Source organism: Camelina sativa, chromosome 10 (genome assembly GCF_000633955.1).
Source record: "Camelina sativa cultivar DH55 chromosome 10, Cs, whole genome shotgun sequence".
Classification (NCBI taxonomy): Eukaryota; Viridiplantae; Streptophyta; class Magnoliopsida; order Brassicales; family Brassicaceae; genus Camelina; species Camelina sativa.
The window spans coordinates 8116474-8134560 of record NC_025694.1 but is presented as its reverse complement, the minus strand read 5'-3'; the positions used below and the strand labels follow the sequence as shown (position 1 = coordinate 8134560).

Sequence of the window (18087 nt, the reverse complement as noted above, 5' to 3'; positions counted from 1 at the left end):
TTTATTGCTTATAATGATTGTAATATTCATTTTTTCATTCTATATTTTAATTTTGAGTTATAATAATTCTAATTTACAAATATTTCATAAGTCAGCCGTTTATGTCAATAAGTCAGTCATATCAGTAAATTGTTTGAGAAATACTTTTATTAAAAAAAAATAAAAAATTCAAATTCAAATTTTGAATTCCTTTTAAATAAAAAGTCGCTAAAATCTCATTTATTATGCGTGTGGTTCTTTACAATAAACATAATTATTGTTTGCATCTCCCCAACAACACTTTTTGTATTCTCGAGAAGGTATATAATAAATTAATATATTTGCTGCATAAAGCAGCTATAACTTTACCATAACTTTTCCATAACTTTACCATAGCTCAGCCATAACTTCGAGGATTTCATTATGGGCCAACTGAAGGGCGAACAGAGGATTTCAGGGTGAGTTGAGGAGATCACGGACGAACGAGGTGAGATCACTAGAGAAAGTCCAGGGATTCCTATTAGGGTTTGTTAGTAGTACCTCGCGATAGGTTGTAAATAAACACATTGTAACATTTCGACTAAGATATTGAATACAAATTCAGTTCGTCATTTTCTTTTTTATTTTTGCTGATTTCTACCGAGAGCCTGACCCGAAAATCTATAAATCTTATTTTACTTAATCAACATATAAAATTGTGGTTGTCTAATAAGTAGGTACAAATTTCATTTTGTTTTAAGAAAATCACCAAAAACCGAATAATCCTATAAAACTGTCTAGTGTACGCCTTTCTTTGAAAGATAAACCCGAAACTTTTTTTTTGGATGGGTCAGGTTATGCGATTTTTGCGTCAGCCAGAATCTAGCCATCACAATTTATATGCCTAATCTTAATAGAAAAACATGGAGTATATTAATTCTTTTAAATTTGTGAAAGTCCACCATTTTTAGACTTTAAAGTTAGTTCTTATGACTTAATTATTATTTTTGGGTCAAACTAGTACATATTATTTGTGTTTCTACTATGATTTAAGGCTTAACTATTAGGGGATTAGGGATTAGAATTTTTGTAAAATAGACTATTAGGGGATTAGGGTTTCGGATTTCTGTCACGAGAGAGGAAAGAGAAGAAGATTTGGGAAATAAATGTTCTCAGGTCAAAGGTGACTTTCAACCATTTTTGGTCAAAATCCACCCTTAACTAAATACTAAAATAAATTTGCATATATATATATATGATAATTTAACATTTTACGTAAGACGTCATATTTATTTCTGGAACTGGAAGTCTGGAACCATTCATTTAATATTTTATTCTCTTTTAGCATTTATTTCTAGTCAATATCTTTTTGGTATGATATCTGAATTACCTCCAAATCATGAAATATTTGGAATTTGCCATTGGAAACAATACATTTTGAATAAATATATTAACCTTATAAATAAGAACCTTAACTAACCATTTGAATCCACACTAAACGTCTAACTAAAAGAACAAAACACAATGAAAACACCATTAAAGATATTCGCTGTTTTTGCTATAATGTTTTGCTATGCCAGTTCTTTTAGTCAAGGATTCAATCCTTTTGGTAAAAATGTTGTCACAATCACCAATGATATAGGTCCAGGAATAGTTCTAACTATACATTGTAGATCCCATGAGGACGATTTTGGAGAGCATGTGTTGCAGCCCGGACAACAAGTCCATTGGGAATTTAGGGAATCCTGACTTAAAACAACAGAGTTCTCATGCAGTTGTGGTTGGAATAATCAGCATAAACAGTTTATCGCATGGACGTCTTTCGAGGAAGAAGGTCGATGCCTTAAATGTAAGTGGTCTATTAAAGCAGGCGGTCCATGTCTCTATGCAGATATTACTAGGGAAACCAGGTGCAAACCTTGGTAGAACAATTGAATGGTCTCAAATGATGTTACTAGTATTAACATTAAACAAAAATAATGGTATTATTTGACATAATAATAAAATCAGATCTGCAGCATGTCTCTGACTTTTATGTTCGTCATCCAGTACAACAATATACTACTAGTCTGATTTATATATTGTGATTTTTTAGTTAACTTGCTTAGCTTACAACAGTACTTACAATTAATCATCTTTGATTTTTTTCCCCCTACTTACAACTAACGACAGTTCGATATTAGCCGTATGTTGTTAACTTTTTAGCTTACAACAGTGCTTACACTTACAACTTACAACTTACAACTTACAACTTACAACTTACAACTTACAACTTACAACTTACAACATACATATCACCTTTGGATTTTTATGACCTCAATCGCGAATTTTCTTTATAACAAATTAATCGGACATAAATGTAAGTATTGAATTGTAAGTTGTATAAGTAATTAACTAGTACTTCGAACGGGAAACAACTTTAATTAAGGTGTCAAAAATTTAACATAACCGAATATTTTACACAAAGTAATATTTGCCACGGTCCTTCCTCAATACATACAATTGATACATGGTTAAATATCTTTGTTGCTTTTGTTGTATATGAAATCGTTTACAAAATCTAAAACCAAAAATAAAATTTGAAAAGTAAAATCTATAATCTAAAAACCTTTAAAATTTTCCTAAACATTCATGGCCATAGTTAGCTAAATTTAACTGTTTTTAAATATGTATGAAAAATTTCAAACGACATTTATGATGAAACAAAGTAAGTATATAATCCGGTATATGAAATCATGTGTGAGAGAATAAAAGACTTACAAACGTTACAAAGAATCACATGTTTTTGAGGCTCTTGGATTTTACATCTTTCATCTGCATTTTATCGTCATCACTTTATTTATTAATGTGAAAACACATTGATTTTAGAGGGTCAAACATTTATTAATGACATGTGTTTTTTAGGCTTCTTTACATGAATGGTAAATATGGTTTCTTTTTTTTAAAAAAAACTTGTAAGTGGTAAGGTATACATACAGTACAAAATCTGAAAGCATTTCAATTTTTGTCAACTGACGTTGTATTATATAGAATTAGATTGTACCATAAACCATACATATCTTGTGATTAGTTCACAAATTTAACCGATCTATTAACCCCTTACTACTCTAAGCCTTTTTCCAGGCCTATACAAAAAAATTGACCCTTATCATGGCCCAAAAAACTCACAATCAAACAGCCCCTCTGTTCTTCTTCTTCTCTGAACAAACCATCAAGCTACATTGGATGTCCCAAAGCTACATACGACTGTAGTCGGCCATCCTAAATTACGCTTTATGCTATCAGAGCAGCTCCTCTGTTTGAGACCGAGTTTTCCAAAATAAAATTCCAATCCTTACACCAACTTAAGGCTCTCCTCACCTCCGTAGATTGATATCTAAATGAAGACCACCTCGTTGGCTTGGAAATAACCTTTACCAATACCTCAACCTGCAACGCAAAAGTTACTTTCTCCACTCCATGACTCCTCATGGCCTCAATAGCCCACATTAACCCTTTTAGTTGTGCTTCCTCTTTATCTTTCACACCAGCAAAAGCTCGTCTGCTATGTAACGTAACCCTTCCGTCCTGATTTCTCAGAACCCAAGCTACTCCTGCTAGCTTATTCCTTCTTGACCAAGACACACTGACATTACATTTGACCCAATTTAAAGCCGGTGTTCTCCATCCTCTTTTCTTATGTCCTCCCATCTTTCTTACATGCACCTCTACCCTTGTACGCCCCGTTTCCCCCAACTCTTCTTCAGTTGGTTCCACTATTTGAGCCTCCCTCCATTCCATCCAGTCCTCCCTAATTTTCTCTGTCGTTTCCATAGGCGTAAAACCTTTGCCTTCAAAAGATAAAAGGTTTCTGTTTTTCTAAATCCTACACATAGTCCATGGAAATGACTGCCTTAGTTCTTCCGACCACTCCTTATTCTTCATATTCAGGAGCAGGTATTGAATATTAGAAAACACCGACCCATATGGAGACCATACTCGGGAGTAGGAATGCCTGTTAGAGCCCAGGTTTGTCTCGCTAATGGACATGTGAATAAAACATGATTCACAGATTCCCCCTCCTCTCCACAAGTTTGACATCTCTCATCAACCACACTTTCTCTTTTAGTTCATTGGTGGAAGGTAACTGTGCAGCTTCCAATCTCACCTGATCATTGAGCGTTTGGGATGCTAGCCAGTATGCTGATTTCACAGAGAAATCCCCACTCTGATTGTATTTCCACGAGTAATAGTCCTCTTGCTCCGTGACTGGTTTGATCTTCAAAATTCTTTGGATGTCTGCAGGGAAAAAGTTTTCCCTAAGCTTCTATCTGTCACAATCTCTTTGATTACCATCTATCAATTCTGATACTCGCAAATCCGGATTGAAGAAATTATTTCTTCCCCACGGTGCTCTCCACCCCTCTTCATCTTCAATCCACTCATCAATCCACACCCTAAAAGATATTCCATTTCCCACATTCTTCCTTAATCCTTTCACTAATAGTTCCCTCCCAAATAAAATACTTTTCCAAGCATAAGAAGGTCTCGTACCTAACGGTGCATCAAGGAACCTTGTATAGGGGAAGTACCTGCTTTTCATGAGCTGAGCAAATAAGCAGTGTGGAGATTGTAAGATTCTCCATGCTTGTTTTGCTAGGAGAGCCTGATTAAAGGTCTGAATATCTCTAAATCCCATACCCCCCTGCGCCTTTGGTAAACACATCTTTTCCCAACTAACCCAGTGTATTTTCCTTGCGTGCTCTTCACTGCTCCACCAGAAATCCGCCATCACACTAGCCAAATTACTGCATGTAGTCTTTGGTAGTTTGAAACATGACATCCCAAAAACTGGCATAGACAAAGCCACTGATTTGAGCAGAACCTCCTTGCCCCCTTGGTACGAGAATTTTGTGAACCAATCCGACAGTTTGCTCTTCAGCCTATCTTTTAGATATCCCAATAATTCAATCTTTGATCCACTGAAGCATTTCGGTAAGCCAAGATACACTCCCGTTCCTCCTTCCTTGAAAATCCATGTCTTTCTTTGTATGCTGAGTCTCACATCAGATTCCACCTTTGTACCAAAAGTGATTGTTGATTTGTTTAGGTTAATAACTTGGCTTGTGGCATTTCCATACTTGGTCAGCGTTTCTTGGAGAAAAGAGACCTGATCCAATGTTGCTTTACACATGAACAAGCTATCATCTGCTAATAGCAAATGATGTACCTCTGGTCCCTCTTCCGAAAACTTGATTCCTTTTAGTTTTCCTTCGGCTTGTCCTTTGTTTAACAGATGTGATAACCCTTCTGTGCACAACACAAACAAAAAAGGAGATAATGGATCTCTCTGCCTCATCCCCCTCTCTGGTTTTATCATTCCAAATGGCTGATAATTTATCAGGACTGAGCAAGTGACAGTAGAAACACAGTGCATTACCCTTTCAACCCACCCACTGTGAAAACCCATAGCTAACAACAATGCTCTCAAATAACTCCATTCAACCCGATCATATGCCTTTGACATGTCCGTTTTCATAGCTAGTTCTTGAGCTGATATATCTTGATTAGCTAAAAGGCTATGTACAATTTCATGCGCCACAAAAATGTTATCTGATATCAATCTTTCTGCTACGAAGGCTGACTGATTCACAGATACCAATAACGACAGAATAGGCTGCATTCTTGATACCACTATCTTGGAAATCACTTTATATAAAACTGAACATAAGCTTATCGGTCTTAGATCCTTCATTTCCTTGGGGTGCAATATCTTAGGGAGTAAACACAGGTGTGTATAATTCCATTATGATGGGAACACCCCTGATTCGAAAAAGCCCATGACTTCCTTTGTAACTTGTTTCTCCACCACATCCCAATATTGCTGGAAAAACATAGCCGACATTCCATCAGGTTCAGGGGCCTTTGATGCATCTATGGAGAAAATAACAGCTTTGACCTCCTCAGCTGTCACCTTCTCCATCAAGCTAACATTCATTTCCTCTGTAACCTCACCCGGGAAATCCGAAAACCACGCATGAAAGCTCTACGGATTAGAAGACTTGAAAAGGTTGTTGAAATATTCTGTCGCCACTTCCCCCTTTGCCGCTTCTGATTTCTTCGAGACACCACTGGAGTCTATGAGAATCTCAATTCTCTTACGAGCTCTATTCCCCTTAACCACACCATGGAAATATTTCGAATTCTTGTTACCAGACCTCAACCAACTTTTCCGGCTTCTTTGACTCCAATATATTTCTTCCTCCTTGTAAGCCTTACACAATTCTCTCTTCAGGATATGGACTCTGTTCAAGGATGGCCATCTCTCTGATTGCACTTTTTCAAGAGCCTGTTCACATTGATGGATTTTAATTTTTGAATTCAGCACATTCTTCTTTTTCCAAGAGCTCAAGGCCTTCCTGCAATCCCTTAGTCTATGCGATACCACAAAGCCATCATTATCATTATCCGGTTTCCAAGCCTTTGAGATAGCTTGTTTAACTCCATTTTTATGCAGAAACCTCTTATCAAAGCGAAACTGGCCTTTGTACGAGTCCTGCGAAGACATCAGACTAAGCAGAATAGGTCGGTGATCAGACCCTCTCATCTCCAAAAATCCTTGATTAGAGGCTGGGAATGCATCTGACCACTCCTTGTTACCAAAAGCTCTATCTAACCTACTCTGAATCCAATGATCCCCTCTTCTTCCTGCCCACGTGAAACTGTTCCCTGAACTCGGGAGTTCAACCATACCCGACTGCTCCAGCATTTGTGCAAAAGGTTTGAAAAAAATTTTGCTTCTCCTTGGGCCCCCAATTTTTTCACCATTATGCAGAATGGCATTGAAATCTCCTATCATGCACCATCGATCCTTTCTCCCACACCCCACACAAGCTAATCTCTCCCAAACTTTACTTCTTAGACTTTCATCCGGATCACCATAAACACAAGAAAGATAAAAAATTTGAAGATCCAAACTGCACTTGAACGTCTATCAAATTCTTATCCTCCGACAAAAAATTCAGCTGTACACTACTTTCCACATTATCGCAAAACCCCCACTCTTACCAACTGGCTCCACTGTAGATAGTCTATCATACCCGAACAAACATTGAATATCACATAAGTTATCTCTACACTGCATAGTCTCCATTAGAAACAAGACTTCCGGGAAATGCTTTTTACGCAGTTCCTTGAGCCTAGGAATCACCAAGTCTTGAGACCGTCCCAATCCTTGGCAATTCCAACTAATGATGCTCATTAAGCATTGGGCGATCGCTCATGTGGGATCACCTTCTTAGGATCAAGCTTCATGTATTTTGCAGTGCTTTGACCTTCGTCATCTGCTTTTCTCTTATCTTTCCTTCCCCTACTTTGAGCCCCCTGACTCCCCTTTTCTGCTCCAGATCCTTCTTTTTCCTTTTGTTTGAACTTTCTGACTCTTTGTGGAAGTCTCTTTCTAGTCTTAGCCCTTTGTGGGATAGAGCCGGAAGTTCCAACCTCAAAAAAGGTAGGACTAGACCCCATTACTCTATCCTGAAAAGGTTGAGCCATAGCAAGAAAAGATCTTAACTCTAACCTTTGATTAGACTGTGACTCTCCTAGCCAGGTCCTGTCCATACTCTGCACCAGCCCTGACATCCTTAGTAGCGATTCACCACCCTGCCTCTCCTTAGGTATATCCTCTACTTCTTGAGCTTCAAAACCAAAAACCCTTCCCTTCTCCTTATTAACATCCGGATGCACCACTGGAAGGGCTTCCAATCTCAGTATTGTCTTTGTTGCTATCGGGTCTTGCTCAACCTCTCTTACTGATTTTCTGATTCTGTCCACTTTCACTTGCCAATCCTCCTTAGTATCTGCAACAAGGTATTGCCGCATTCCTTCTAGTACCTCAGTTACAATCCTTTGGTGACCCGTTACTGGATCCAAACCCACCTGATCCTCTCTGATCGCTTCGAACAAAGGATCCGACTCTTTTAGGAAAGCTGGTTTTGGTGTTTTTGGGATAGGATTACCAGCCTTTCTAGCAGCCGCCATCACTTCATTCTTCTTTACCAAAATGGGCAAGACTCTCTTTCATGAGTCAACCTCTGGCATTCATAGCAGCGTTTATGAACTCTCTCATATTGAAACCTTACTACTGTTGAGCTTCCATTTGGCAAAGTTACTTCTTTAGACCTACGCAAAGGTCTAGACACATCAAACAGAACTTTCACCCTAACGAACTCTTGTGTCTGAACCTTTTTTGGGTCAAAAGCTACTTCCTTCACCTCACCTATCAGTTCTCCCAACGCTGTGATAGCCTTGACAGTATAGAAATTCACCGGCATATTCCAAATCTGGACCCATAGTGGTATAACCTGCAAATAATTTGCTAGGGGATTTTCGTACCATCGATCCACTGCCAGAGACCAATCATTGTACGTATGTGCTCCTTTTGATAAAACTTCCTCCAGGTCATGTTCCGAGTTAAAGATAAAATGGAATTTTTCATTTGATAACGCCACACCCCTCATTTTTCCCGGCTTCTGCCATTTCCTTGGCATCACTGATATCATATTCTTCATGGGTTGACACTCTGGATTTAGCGTCTGACCGATTAAACTGATAGCATTTCTCTCCATAGACATGAATTATGGTTTATCCGGCATCACAAAAGGCTGTTCCTCTTCCTCCTCCAACGACATCGCCATAAGGGCCTTATCCATGGACGAAGACATCGATTCTACAAAGCTTTTCCAACTCTCTACCCTCTACTCAAACTCCCACCACAAACTCCTTACGAATCTTCTGTCCAAACTTTCTATTTCTCCTCCAAAACGAAAATCAAACCCTTAATATCTTGAACAAACGAAGAACAAACCCTAATCTCTCTTAAGATTTGATGAAAAATGCCATTAAAGCATGTAAACAGGAAATTGCGGCTTGGTGGAAAGAGTTTTTCCGGTCTAAATGTGCTCCTCTTATCCTAATGGAAGACACTAGTTAAGAGAGAAGGTCTTGAGCCCAAAAAAGGGTGGTCTATATGATTATGAAAGCTTTAGGAAAGCATTTCAATTATTTCAAATAACATTGCAGTACAAAATTTTTGTATTTATATTTGCAAATTTCTAAACTTTTAAATGTATCAGAAAAGACTGTTACAGTATATTATATTATCAACTATCAACAACGGACGGCTACGATCGAACCATCACTCGTGGAAATCACAATCCTACAGGTACATTTTGCCGCGATACGGTGAGTAAACAAACCAACAACCCGGACCCGACCCGCCATCTCCAGCTTCGACTCTATTTCCATCGATGACCCGGACCGCTTATCCAACTCCACTAACCCGGTTCCGTAACCGGCTGATCCGGGATTTCGAAATTCGGCGGCGGAGATCTGAAAAGCAGAGGCCACCGCTAAAGGAAACGACTGTACCGAGAAATCAGCAGACATGCGTTTCGTTTGACCCGATTCGATCTCACCAGCGGGTATAAAAGTGGAACCGATCCGGTTTCCGTAGTAGAAGAGCTGGATTACGTTGTTGTAGTGCGAGAAAGATGCGCGGTTAGGGTTTCTAACGGCGGAGAATTGGGAGTAAGTGAAACTGACGGAGCCGTTCGCGACGGAGAATGACGGGACCTTAACACTAGTGACGGAGATCTCTGGATCTCTCGGTCTAAATACAGTTAGATAAACAGTTAAAGCGGCGATGATAAGGAAAACGATGAAAAGCGTGGCGACGGCGCATGAAGCAAGGTTTGAAGAAGACTTCGACATTTTTTTTTTTTTGATGGAGGAGATAATGTGTTTGGTAGCAATGTTTTAATTGTTCGCTGGTTGGGTGGAGATAAAAGGTAAAGCAAGCGTCGTGTAAAGCTAAAAAGGCTATCTGTTTGGACATAGTGATAATGGAGTTTGGACGTGTGAAGGTGGCCGACTAGAGCGCTATAAGACAAAGAAATAATATAAACTGAACAACCTGAACCGGAACCGGTTATTGAACCAGTATAGTGTTGGCCGTGGGAGTTAACTGAACAACAAACCCCTGACTGAGTAATTAAAAAAAACCCGATTTGCTCTTTTTCTCTTCTTATCCAGAAGAATCCATAATAACCAAAAGGCAAATTCAAAATTCTCAAATGCAATTCGATCTTACTAGTGTCAGTCAGTGAAGCTTCTTTCTTCTCTTCTGTTACATGGTGATATGGCTTCTGTAGACACTGTCTTCTCATTCGGTGGTACTCGTTTACCCAAAAGTATCTCAGATATTCCCAAGAAAACGATCTGGAAACACGCGAATGCATCTAATTTCTCAGCGAAAACTCGATGGAGAGGTCCGATTCTGCGTCGTTCGTTTACGGTTTTGTGCGAATTGAAAAAATCTGGGGAGACGAACAAACCCCAAGCTGCTGATGTTGATGATTTCGTAACTAGGGTTTTGAAGGAGAATCCTAGTCAGGTGGAACCTCGTTACCGAGTTGGGGATAAGCTTTATAATCTTAAGGAGAGAGAGGATTTAAGCAAAGGCGGCGCCAATGCGTCGTCTGGTGCGTTTGAATTTATTAGAAGGAAGCTTGATTCGGAGACGAAGGTGGAGACGGAGAAAAGCGAAAGTGTGAATGAGTCTGTTTATTTGAGTGATATTTTGAGGGAATACAGGGGGAAACTCTATGTTCCTGAGCAAGTTTTTGGGCCAGAGCTATCTGAGGAAGATGAGTTTGAGAGAACTGTGAAAGATTTACCAAAGATGAGCTTGGAGGATTTTAGAAAAGCTATGAAGAATGATAAAGTGAAGCTGCTTACATCCAAGGATGTTTCTGGTCGTCCTTATACGAGTGGCTATAGAGATTTCATTGTTGATCTTAAGGAGATTCCTGGAGTCAAGAGCTTACAGAGAACCAAATGGTGAATTACTTGGATTAAGAAAAAAGAAGATAAAGTGTGTTATTTTTTTATGTATGGAGAATATTTGCTTTGATTTCTTATTGTTCTGTTTCTTGATAGGTCAATGAAGCTTGAACTTGGAGAAGCTCAAGCTCTTCTGAAAGAGTACACGGGTCCCCAGTACGAAATAGAAAGGCACAGGACGGTGATCACTCTTTCGTTCATTTGGATCTTATCTACTAGATTATATTATCTACTGTCCTCGATATTTTTGTACTGTGTTGGTTAGGAATTTTTCAGAATCTATCCGCTAGGTTGACAAACAAAAGTATTGTGTTCGGTTATTGACTTAGTTTTCTGCTATTGAATGTTTTATTTACAGTCTTGGGTTGGAAAAGTGGCAGACTTCCCAAACCCAGTTGCGTCTTCTATTTCAAGTAGAGTGATGGTTGAGCTGGGAATGGTGACAGCAGTTATTGCCGCAGCGGCAGTTGTTGTTGGGGGATTCTTAGCCTCGGCTGTTTTTGCAGTCACTAGTTTCGCCTTTGTCACTACAGTTTATGTTGTTTGGCCTATAGCAAAGCCATTCCTCAAACTTTTTGTGGGCATCTTCCTTGGTGTTCTTGAAAAAGTATGGGATTACCTTGTTGATGTTCTCGCCGATGGGGGGATCTTCTCAAGGATTTCTGATTTTTACACATTTGGTGGTGTATCATCAAGCCTGGAGATGCTGAAACCAATCCTACTTGTTGTCATGACTATGGTTCTTCTTGTTCGTTTCACTCTTTCACGAAGACCAAAGAACTTTAGAAAATGGGTATGATACTTTAATGCGTGCTGTACATGATTTCAGTGATATTGCTTTTGCTCTCAATCACATAAATTTTTTTTGCAGGACTTATGGCAAGGGATTGCTTTTTCTCAGTCTAAAGCAGAAGCTCGTGTTGATGTAAGATTCTAACCATTACTCCTATATGCACGTTTCTTCAGTTCTAATACCTTTTTGGTTGAGTTTTTGATGACATTGAATGATTATGTTACAGGGTTCAACCGGTGTTAAATTCGCTGATGTTGCAGGGATTGATGAAGCAGTTGACGAACTTCAAGAGGTATTGCTTGACCAAATTCCTCACAAAATTATTACTAATAAATTTATAACCTTAAGCTTGTTTTCCCAACATTGCATGCACTTGTAATACATCTTCTAAGTTCAATGCCAACTTTGATGAATTTTTATATGCAAGAAACTTATTCATAATAATGAATAATATACGTGCTTGCTTATTGTGCTTGAATTTCCTTCTTTTGTTATGCTTGCATCAGTTCTTCCCTGAGTATGGATCTCTTTTTCTAATATGTGCACTCTTAGTTAGCTTTTTCTTTTCATATTTGGATTTAGATTGCTTAGGAATAAATTTACTGCTACATCAAGTATAAAGTTGTGGACATAGTTTCTTTGAAATCTTGGAATTTCGAAAGAAACCGGGAACAGAAGCTTACTAACCTCTCATTACGCTTATCACATTTCTTGACAGCTTGTAAAGTACTTGAAGAATCCCGACTTGTTTGATAAAATGGGTATTAAACCTCCTCACGGAGTTCTTCTGGAGGGTCCCCCAGGTTGTGGCAAGGTATGTCTAACCATCTATGTTAATGCCAATCTAAAAGATTCATTGTTTAAGTAGTGGATAGTATTTTTATAGCAGGATTATACTCTAGAATACTAAGAAAGACTATAGTGATAACTGATACTAGAACGATCTTTCATCACTTACTGCTTCACTTAAAACCTGAAATTTGTCTAAATGAAGTTTTGAATGTTTAGATGCTATTGTAAAGTCATTACTGATTCCCTATTCTCGCTTGAGATCTTATAAAATGTCAATGTCTTATACAATTGTAATGTCCTATAAAATTGTCAATGATCAGTTAACCTCTTGTTGTAGTCGAGTAGCTTTTTTTACAACGATTTTTTGACAACCCAATTGCTAGCAATATATAGCCTAACCTAACCTGTTTTGTTTTCATAGACACTCGTTGCAAAAGCCATTGCGGGGGAAGCTGGTGTGCCTTTCTACCAAATGGCAGGATCTGAATTTGTTGAAGTTCTTGTTGGAGTTGGTTCAGCGCGTATCAGAGATCTGTTTAAAAGAGCTAAGGTGATTGGACATATATGTGTATTTATGCATAACTGTGCAGAGATGTTCAATAGTATTTGATGATGTCCATGTCCTTGTGCAGGTAAACAAGCCATCCGTTATTTTTATCGATGAAATTGATGCCTTAGCAACTCGGTATACACAATTTTCATCCCTTTATCTAGATTTTGATATAGTTACTGCCTTCCTGCGCAATTTTTTAACTTGAGACGGAGTTTCACTGATGTCTCTATATTTTGGTATTCGTTAGACGTCAAGGGATTTTCAAGGAAAACTCAGACCAGTTGTACAATGCGGCCACTCAAGAAAGAGAGACCACATTGAACCAGCTACTCATCGAGCTTGATGGTTTTGACACCGGCAAAGGTGTGATTTTCTTGGGTGCCACCAATCGCAGAGATTTGTTAGATCCTGCTCTTCTACGTCCAGGTCGATTTGATAGAAAGGTTTGTTACAAAATTTAGGCACACAATCTTCTGGTTATCTCAGATTTTTTAGGGCAGTTATTTCAAATTAATAATCTACCAAACCACAATCGTAAGCCATTTGATGTTTTCTCGCATTAATATATAGTATGCTAAGAATTTCTGAAAGACCGTGAAAGTGAATCTTCTTATCAGATAAGAGTCCGTCCCCCTAATGCGAAAGGGAGACTGGATATTCTGAAGATTCACGCCAGCAAAGTCAAGATGTCAGATTCTGTTGACTTATCATCCTATGCAAGTAACTTGCCAGGTATAAAATCTACAACTGATGTTTCAGAGAATAATTGTTCTGCTATTGGTGTGCCTTTTTCCACAGAGAAGTTATGTGTCTGAACATATTGGTCTGTATAAAACTTTTATTAAAGTAATGGTTTATATTGAATACAGGATGGTCTGGAGCAAAACTGGCACAGTTGGTTCAAGAGGCTGCTCTTGTAGCTGTCAGGAAAACGCATAGCTCAATTCTTCAATCAGATATGGACGACGCTGTTGACAGACTCACTGTTGGGCCGACACGTATTGGTTTAGAATTGGGACATCAAGGTCAGTGTCGTAGAGCCACAACTGAAGCCGGAGTGGCAATCACGTCTCATCTTTTATTGCGGTACGAGAATGCGAAGATTGAGCGGTGCGATCGCATATCTATCATCCCTCGTGGTCAGACACTGTCTCAAGTTGTGTTTCATCGACTTGATGATGAATCCTACATGTTTGGTCGTCTTCCACAACTGCTTCATCGTCTTCAGGTCCTTCTCTTTTTCTCTATTAAAAACCTCTTATTTCATTTCATTCATATTATTGGTCCTAAGCATTTAGTTTTTCGGTTCAGTTTGGTTTATATGCCCACCTGTATATGATATTATGAGTTTAAACTTGCAAAAATTTCTGTTGCAAAGGTCTTGCTCGCAGGAAGAGCTGCAGAACAAGTGATATACGGCTCAGATACTTCAAAGGCATCAGTTGATTATCTCTCTGACGCCTCATGGCTAGCTCGTAAAATCTTAACTATGTGAGGCCCAATTTTGTCTTCACATTTCTTTTTAAAGTAAAAGCTTCTTGCTCAAGAATTATATATTTGGATATCAGATGGAACCTGGAGAACCCAATGGTGATACATGGCGAACCACCACCATGGAGAAAGAGGGCTCAGTTCGTTGGACCACGCTTAGACTTTGAAGGATCTCTCTATGAAGACGATGACCTCGTCGAGCCGCCTATTAACTTCAACATGGACGATGAAGTTGCACAGAGAAGCGAAGAACTCATTAGCCAGATGTATGACAAAACAGTTGCTCTCCTCACACAAAACCAAACCGCTCTTCTCAAAACCGTTAAGGTAATTTTCAGACATTTAACCGCAGTTGCAGCTTTCATTGCTTATTCACACTTTTATTTTGTGCGTGTAGGTTCTATTGAACCAAAAGGAGATAAGCGGAGAAGCAATAGATTTCATACTTGACCAGTACCCTCCTGAAACTCCATTAAATTTGCTCTTACAAGAGCAGAATCCGGGAAGTCTTCCTTTTGTCCCTGAACATCTCCGGCATGAATCCGGCGACTTTGTCCTTGTTAACCACTCTACCGACATCAATGCTCAAGCATGATTCCGGCAACCCGTCTCCCGGAGACATCAGACCACCAAGCTTAGGTTTATTCTTTGTCCGGCATTGTAACTTTTGACTCAATATCTGAAGTTTCGGACTTTTGATTTTACAGGAATAAAAGAAAAAACTTGGGTCAAAGACACTTTTGAATTTGCTAACAATAGAATAGAATTAGACATTAAGTAGCCGTTGAAAGTTATAACCAAGAAGAAGATTATGAAATTTTGTTACTACTTTTTTAGAAATTAATTTTTAAAAAATCCGAAGAAACCGGTCTCTTCACGGACAAAAGAGAAGTTAGGTTCTTCTTTCAAACCACCCAAGAAGACAGCAACACGAGACATGTTACCTCTCTCTACTTTTTCATTTTTCTTTTTTCTTCTTCGTCTGTCTATTTCTCCTCTTGTTCCTCGTGCCCTCTTCTCCTTTGCTCTAGATACAGGTCATATTCATACTACAACCAACGATCTCTCTCGCTCTCGCTCTCTATCCATCTGTGCATGCACACACGACTCGTGTAACACGAGTATAGATCTCTGCTCTGCTTAGAGAGATGGTGAAGCGCGGAAGTTGTTCGACGATATGCCTGAATGAAAAATTGCAAAGGTTCCGAATTGTCAGAATCTCCGAAAAGGCTGATAATGTTGTTAATTCAAGAAGCGGCAGCTTCGTCGAGCGTTCTATCCCTCTCGTTGTCTTACTCTGGTGCTTCCTCTTCCTCGTCTACTCCAAGCTTGGCCAAAGCCATGATTATGGAGGTAACAATGTATACCCTATTACGTTATTACCCTTGTTTCCTCCGCAATTTGTTTGTAGAGAGAGAGAGATGACATGATTATTGCAGATGTTATTTAAGGAAAGACTCCAAATTTAGTATCTTTGGAACTTGGGTACATCTCTGAGATTGTTATACTGTGCTTCTGCATTGTTATCCTTTTTCATTCTCTGAAGAAATCAATTTTGTTTTGTAGATAAAATTGGGAATCACACTGATGGATCAGTTCCAAAGATCCTCAATTCCACGAGTTCTGGTGGAGCTACTGGAAAAGAAAACAACTATTGTCTCCTGAGAAACGGCCAGTTACAAGATGTGTATGAGCATGTTCTTGGGAACAATGCTTTGTTGATCTGCAAAATTGTGATGCCAGAACGAAGAATAAACAAGAAGACCCTAGAAGCTCGTGATCCTAGATATGCCAATCTTGAAGACAAAAGTCTCAAAGCAAATGGCTCATCACAGCTTGTGAATAATGCAACTCATTATAGGTTAGAACCAGATGGAACTGGGTATAACTATGCCTCTGCTATGAAGGGCGCAAAAGTGGTAGGACATAACAAGGAAGCAAAAGGAGCTAGCAATGTGCTTGGCAAAGATCATGACAAGTATCTAAGAAACCCGTGTTCAGTGACTAATAAGTCTGTCGTGATTGAACTTGCGGAGGAGACGCTGGTTGACACGGTGAGAATTGCAAATTTTGAGCATTATTCTTCGAATCTCAAAGAGTTTAGCTTGTCAGGTAGTTTGAGTTACCCAACCGAGATGTGGACACCCGCTGGGAGTTTTGTGGCTGCAAACATTAAGCAGATTCAGACGTTCCGGCTCCCAGAACCTAAATGGTTGAGATATCTTAAACTTAACTTAGTTAGTCACTACGGATCTGAGTTTTACTGTACTCTGAGTGTTGTGGAGGTATTTGGCATTGATGCTCTTGAGCAAATGCTTGAAGATCTATTTGTTCCATCAGAGACTCTTCCCAGTAAACCAGCTATGCTGGAACTTAAAACCGCAGATGAAAAACAAGATGGGGAAGTTAAAAGCAATAGGACGATAGATCAGACTGGCAAAGAAACTGAAGCGCAGAAGAAGAAAGATGACGCTGTGAAGACGATTAATGTCATAGGAGAGAAGAAATATGAAGTTAGGGAGAAGCATAACGTTTTGAAAGTGATGATGCAGAAAGTTAAATTGATTGAGATGAATTTATCGGTTCTTGAAGACTCTGTAAAGCAAATGAATGACAAGCAACCAGAATTTAGCTTGGAGATGAAGAGAACCCTTATGCTTGTGGAGAAAAGCAAAGCTGATATCAGAGAGATCACCGAATGGAAAATGAAAATGGTAATTTTTATTTCTCTTCCGATTTTGTAGTCCCGATTTCGTTCATCTCCTGTCTTGAAGTCTTTATCTGTTGTAAAAGAACAAACTAGTAATGAATTTGAGATTCTTTGAGCAGGAAAAGGAACTTAGAGACCTAGAGCTATGGAAAAGTTTTGTAGCTTCCCGTGTAGAATCATTGGCCAGAGGAAACACAGCACTGAGGTCAGTACTGTTTTGTTTTTTTGAACTATAGAGCAGGGGAGCTATCACATGAGTTTAAACGTTTTCTTTAGTTGACAGCAATTGTCTTCTTGTTTTCTTGAAAGCAGATTGGATGTAGAGAAGATTGTGAAAGAACAAGCAAATCTAGAGAGCAAAGAGCTTGGATTTCTATTGATAAGCCTCTTTTTTGTGGTCTTAGCAACGATTCGGTTAGTCTCAAGGCGACTTTGGGCGTTTCTGAGGATGTCTTATACGGATAAAGTGCGGTCCTTGTTGCCGGATAGCGGTTGGATCATGATACTTCTAAGCAGCAGCATCATGATTTTCATTACTTTGCTCTCTTAGGTAGTACATGTAGGAAGATTTAGGCTTAGGTGTCTTTTAACAGTGACTTGCTATTTAAGTTTTCTAGGCCTAGGGATTAGGAATAGAATTTGAGTTTTCACAGATATTGTTAAATTGGATCCAAAAATAAACCAGTTGTCAACTGATTTTCTTGAGAGCTTAGACTTCAGAGCTTTAATTAACTGTGTCTGTGTGGTTAATGTTTCAAACTGGTGCTGTGTAACCAACAAGAACGAGATGCTATTTCATACTACAGTAATAATTGAAATAAATTATCTCGATCATTAGATACACTTTAAGTAAAATCATTCATGGTAATGTAATTTTACGACTTTGCAACGTTATGTTTTGAACCAATT

The 18087-nt window shown here is 38.8% G+C and overlaps 4 protein-coding genes across 4 annotated transcripts; 2 read left to right on the top strand and 2 right to left on the bottom strand.

Annotated features, from left to right (window-relative positions):
* Positions 7992-8564, bottom strand: LOC104720151 (uncharacterized protein At4g02000-like). Its single transcript, XM_010438108.1, has one exon. It carries the CDS (start codon positions 8562-8564, stop codon positions 7992-7994), a length of 573 nt encoding a protein of 190 aa, XP_010436410.1.
* Positions 9019-9848, bottom strand: LOC104717891. The gene has a single exon (XM_010435535.2). The coding sequence runs from the start codon at positions 9706-9708 to the stop codon at positions 9106-9108; it is 603 nt and encodes a 200-aa protein (XP_010433837.1). The 5' UTR covers positions 9709-9848; the 3' UTR covers positions 9019-9105.
* Positions 9992-15201, top strand: LOC104717892 (probable inactive ATP-dependent zinc metalloprotease FTSHI 1, chloroplastic). Its single transcript, XM_010435537.2, has 14 exons — positions 9992-10836; positions 10936-11020; positions 11198-11632; positions 11711-11764; positions 11859-11924; positions 12351-12446; positions 12846-12974; positions 13057-13109; positions 13225-13420; positions 13595-13709; positions 13847-14205; positions 14356-14468; positions 14546-14795; positions 14866-15201. The coding sequence occupies exons 1-14, from the start codon at positions 10136-10138 to the stop codon at positions 15061-15063; spliced, it is 2850 nt and encodes a 949-aa protein (XP_010433839.1). The 5' UTR covers positions 9992-10135; the 3' UTR covers positions 15064-15201.
* On the top strand, positions 15270-17906 carry LOC104717890 (uncharacterized protein SLP1-like). The gene is made up of 4 exons (XM_010435534.2): positions 15270-15821; positions 16035-17182; positions 17298-17383; positions 17491-17906. The coding sequence occupies exons 1-4, from the start codon at positions 15617-15619 to the stop codon at positions 17726-17728; spliced, it is 1677 nt and encodes a 558-aa protein (XP_010433836.1). The 5' UTR covers positions 15270-15616; the 3' UTR covers positions 17729-17906.

Bases quoted from the DNA above. Each gene is read 5' to 3' on its own strand.
- LOC104717891 (XM_010435535.2), bottom strand. From the start codon at position 9,708: ATGTCGAAGTCTTCTTCAAACCTTGCTTCATGCGCCGTCGCCACGCTT.
- LOC104717892 (XM_010435537.2), top strand. From the start codon at position 10,136: ATGGCTTCTGTAGACACTGTCTTCTCATTCGGTGGTACTCGTTTACCC. The intron at 12,447-12,845 runs GTATGTCTAACC...TTGTTTTCATAG, and splicing joins GTCCCCCAGGTTGTGGCAAG to ACACTCGTTGCAAAAGCCAT. The intron at 13,110-13,224 runs GTATACACAATT...GGTATTCGTTAG, and splicing joins ATTGATGCCTTAGCAACTCG to ACGTCAAGGGATTTTCAAGG.
- LOC104717890 (XM_010435534.2), top strand. From the start codon at position 15,617: ATGGTGAAGCGCGGAAGTTGTTCGACGATATGCCTGAATGAAAAATTG. The intron at 17,183-17,297 runs GTAATTTTTATT...TTCTTTGAGCAG, and splicing joins CCGAATGGAAAATGAAAATG to GAAAAGGAACTTAGAGACCT. The intron at 17,384-17,490 runs GTCAGTACTGTT...TCTTGAAAGCAG, and splicing joins AGAGGAAACACAGCACTGAG to ATTGGATGTAGAGAAGATTG.
- LOC104720151 (XM_010438108.1), bottom strand. From the start codon at position 8,564: ATGGAGAGAAATGCTATCAGTTTAATCGGTCAGACGCTAAATCCAGAG.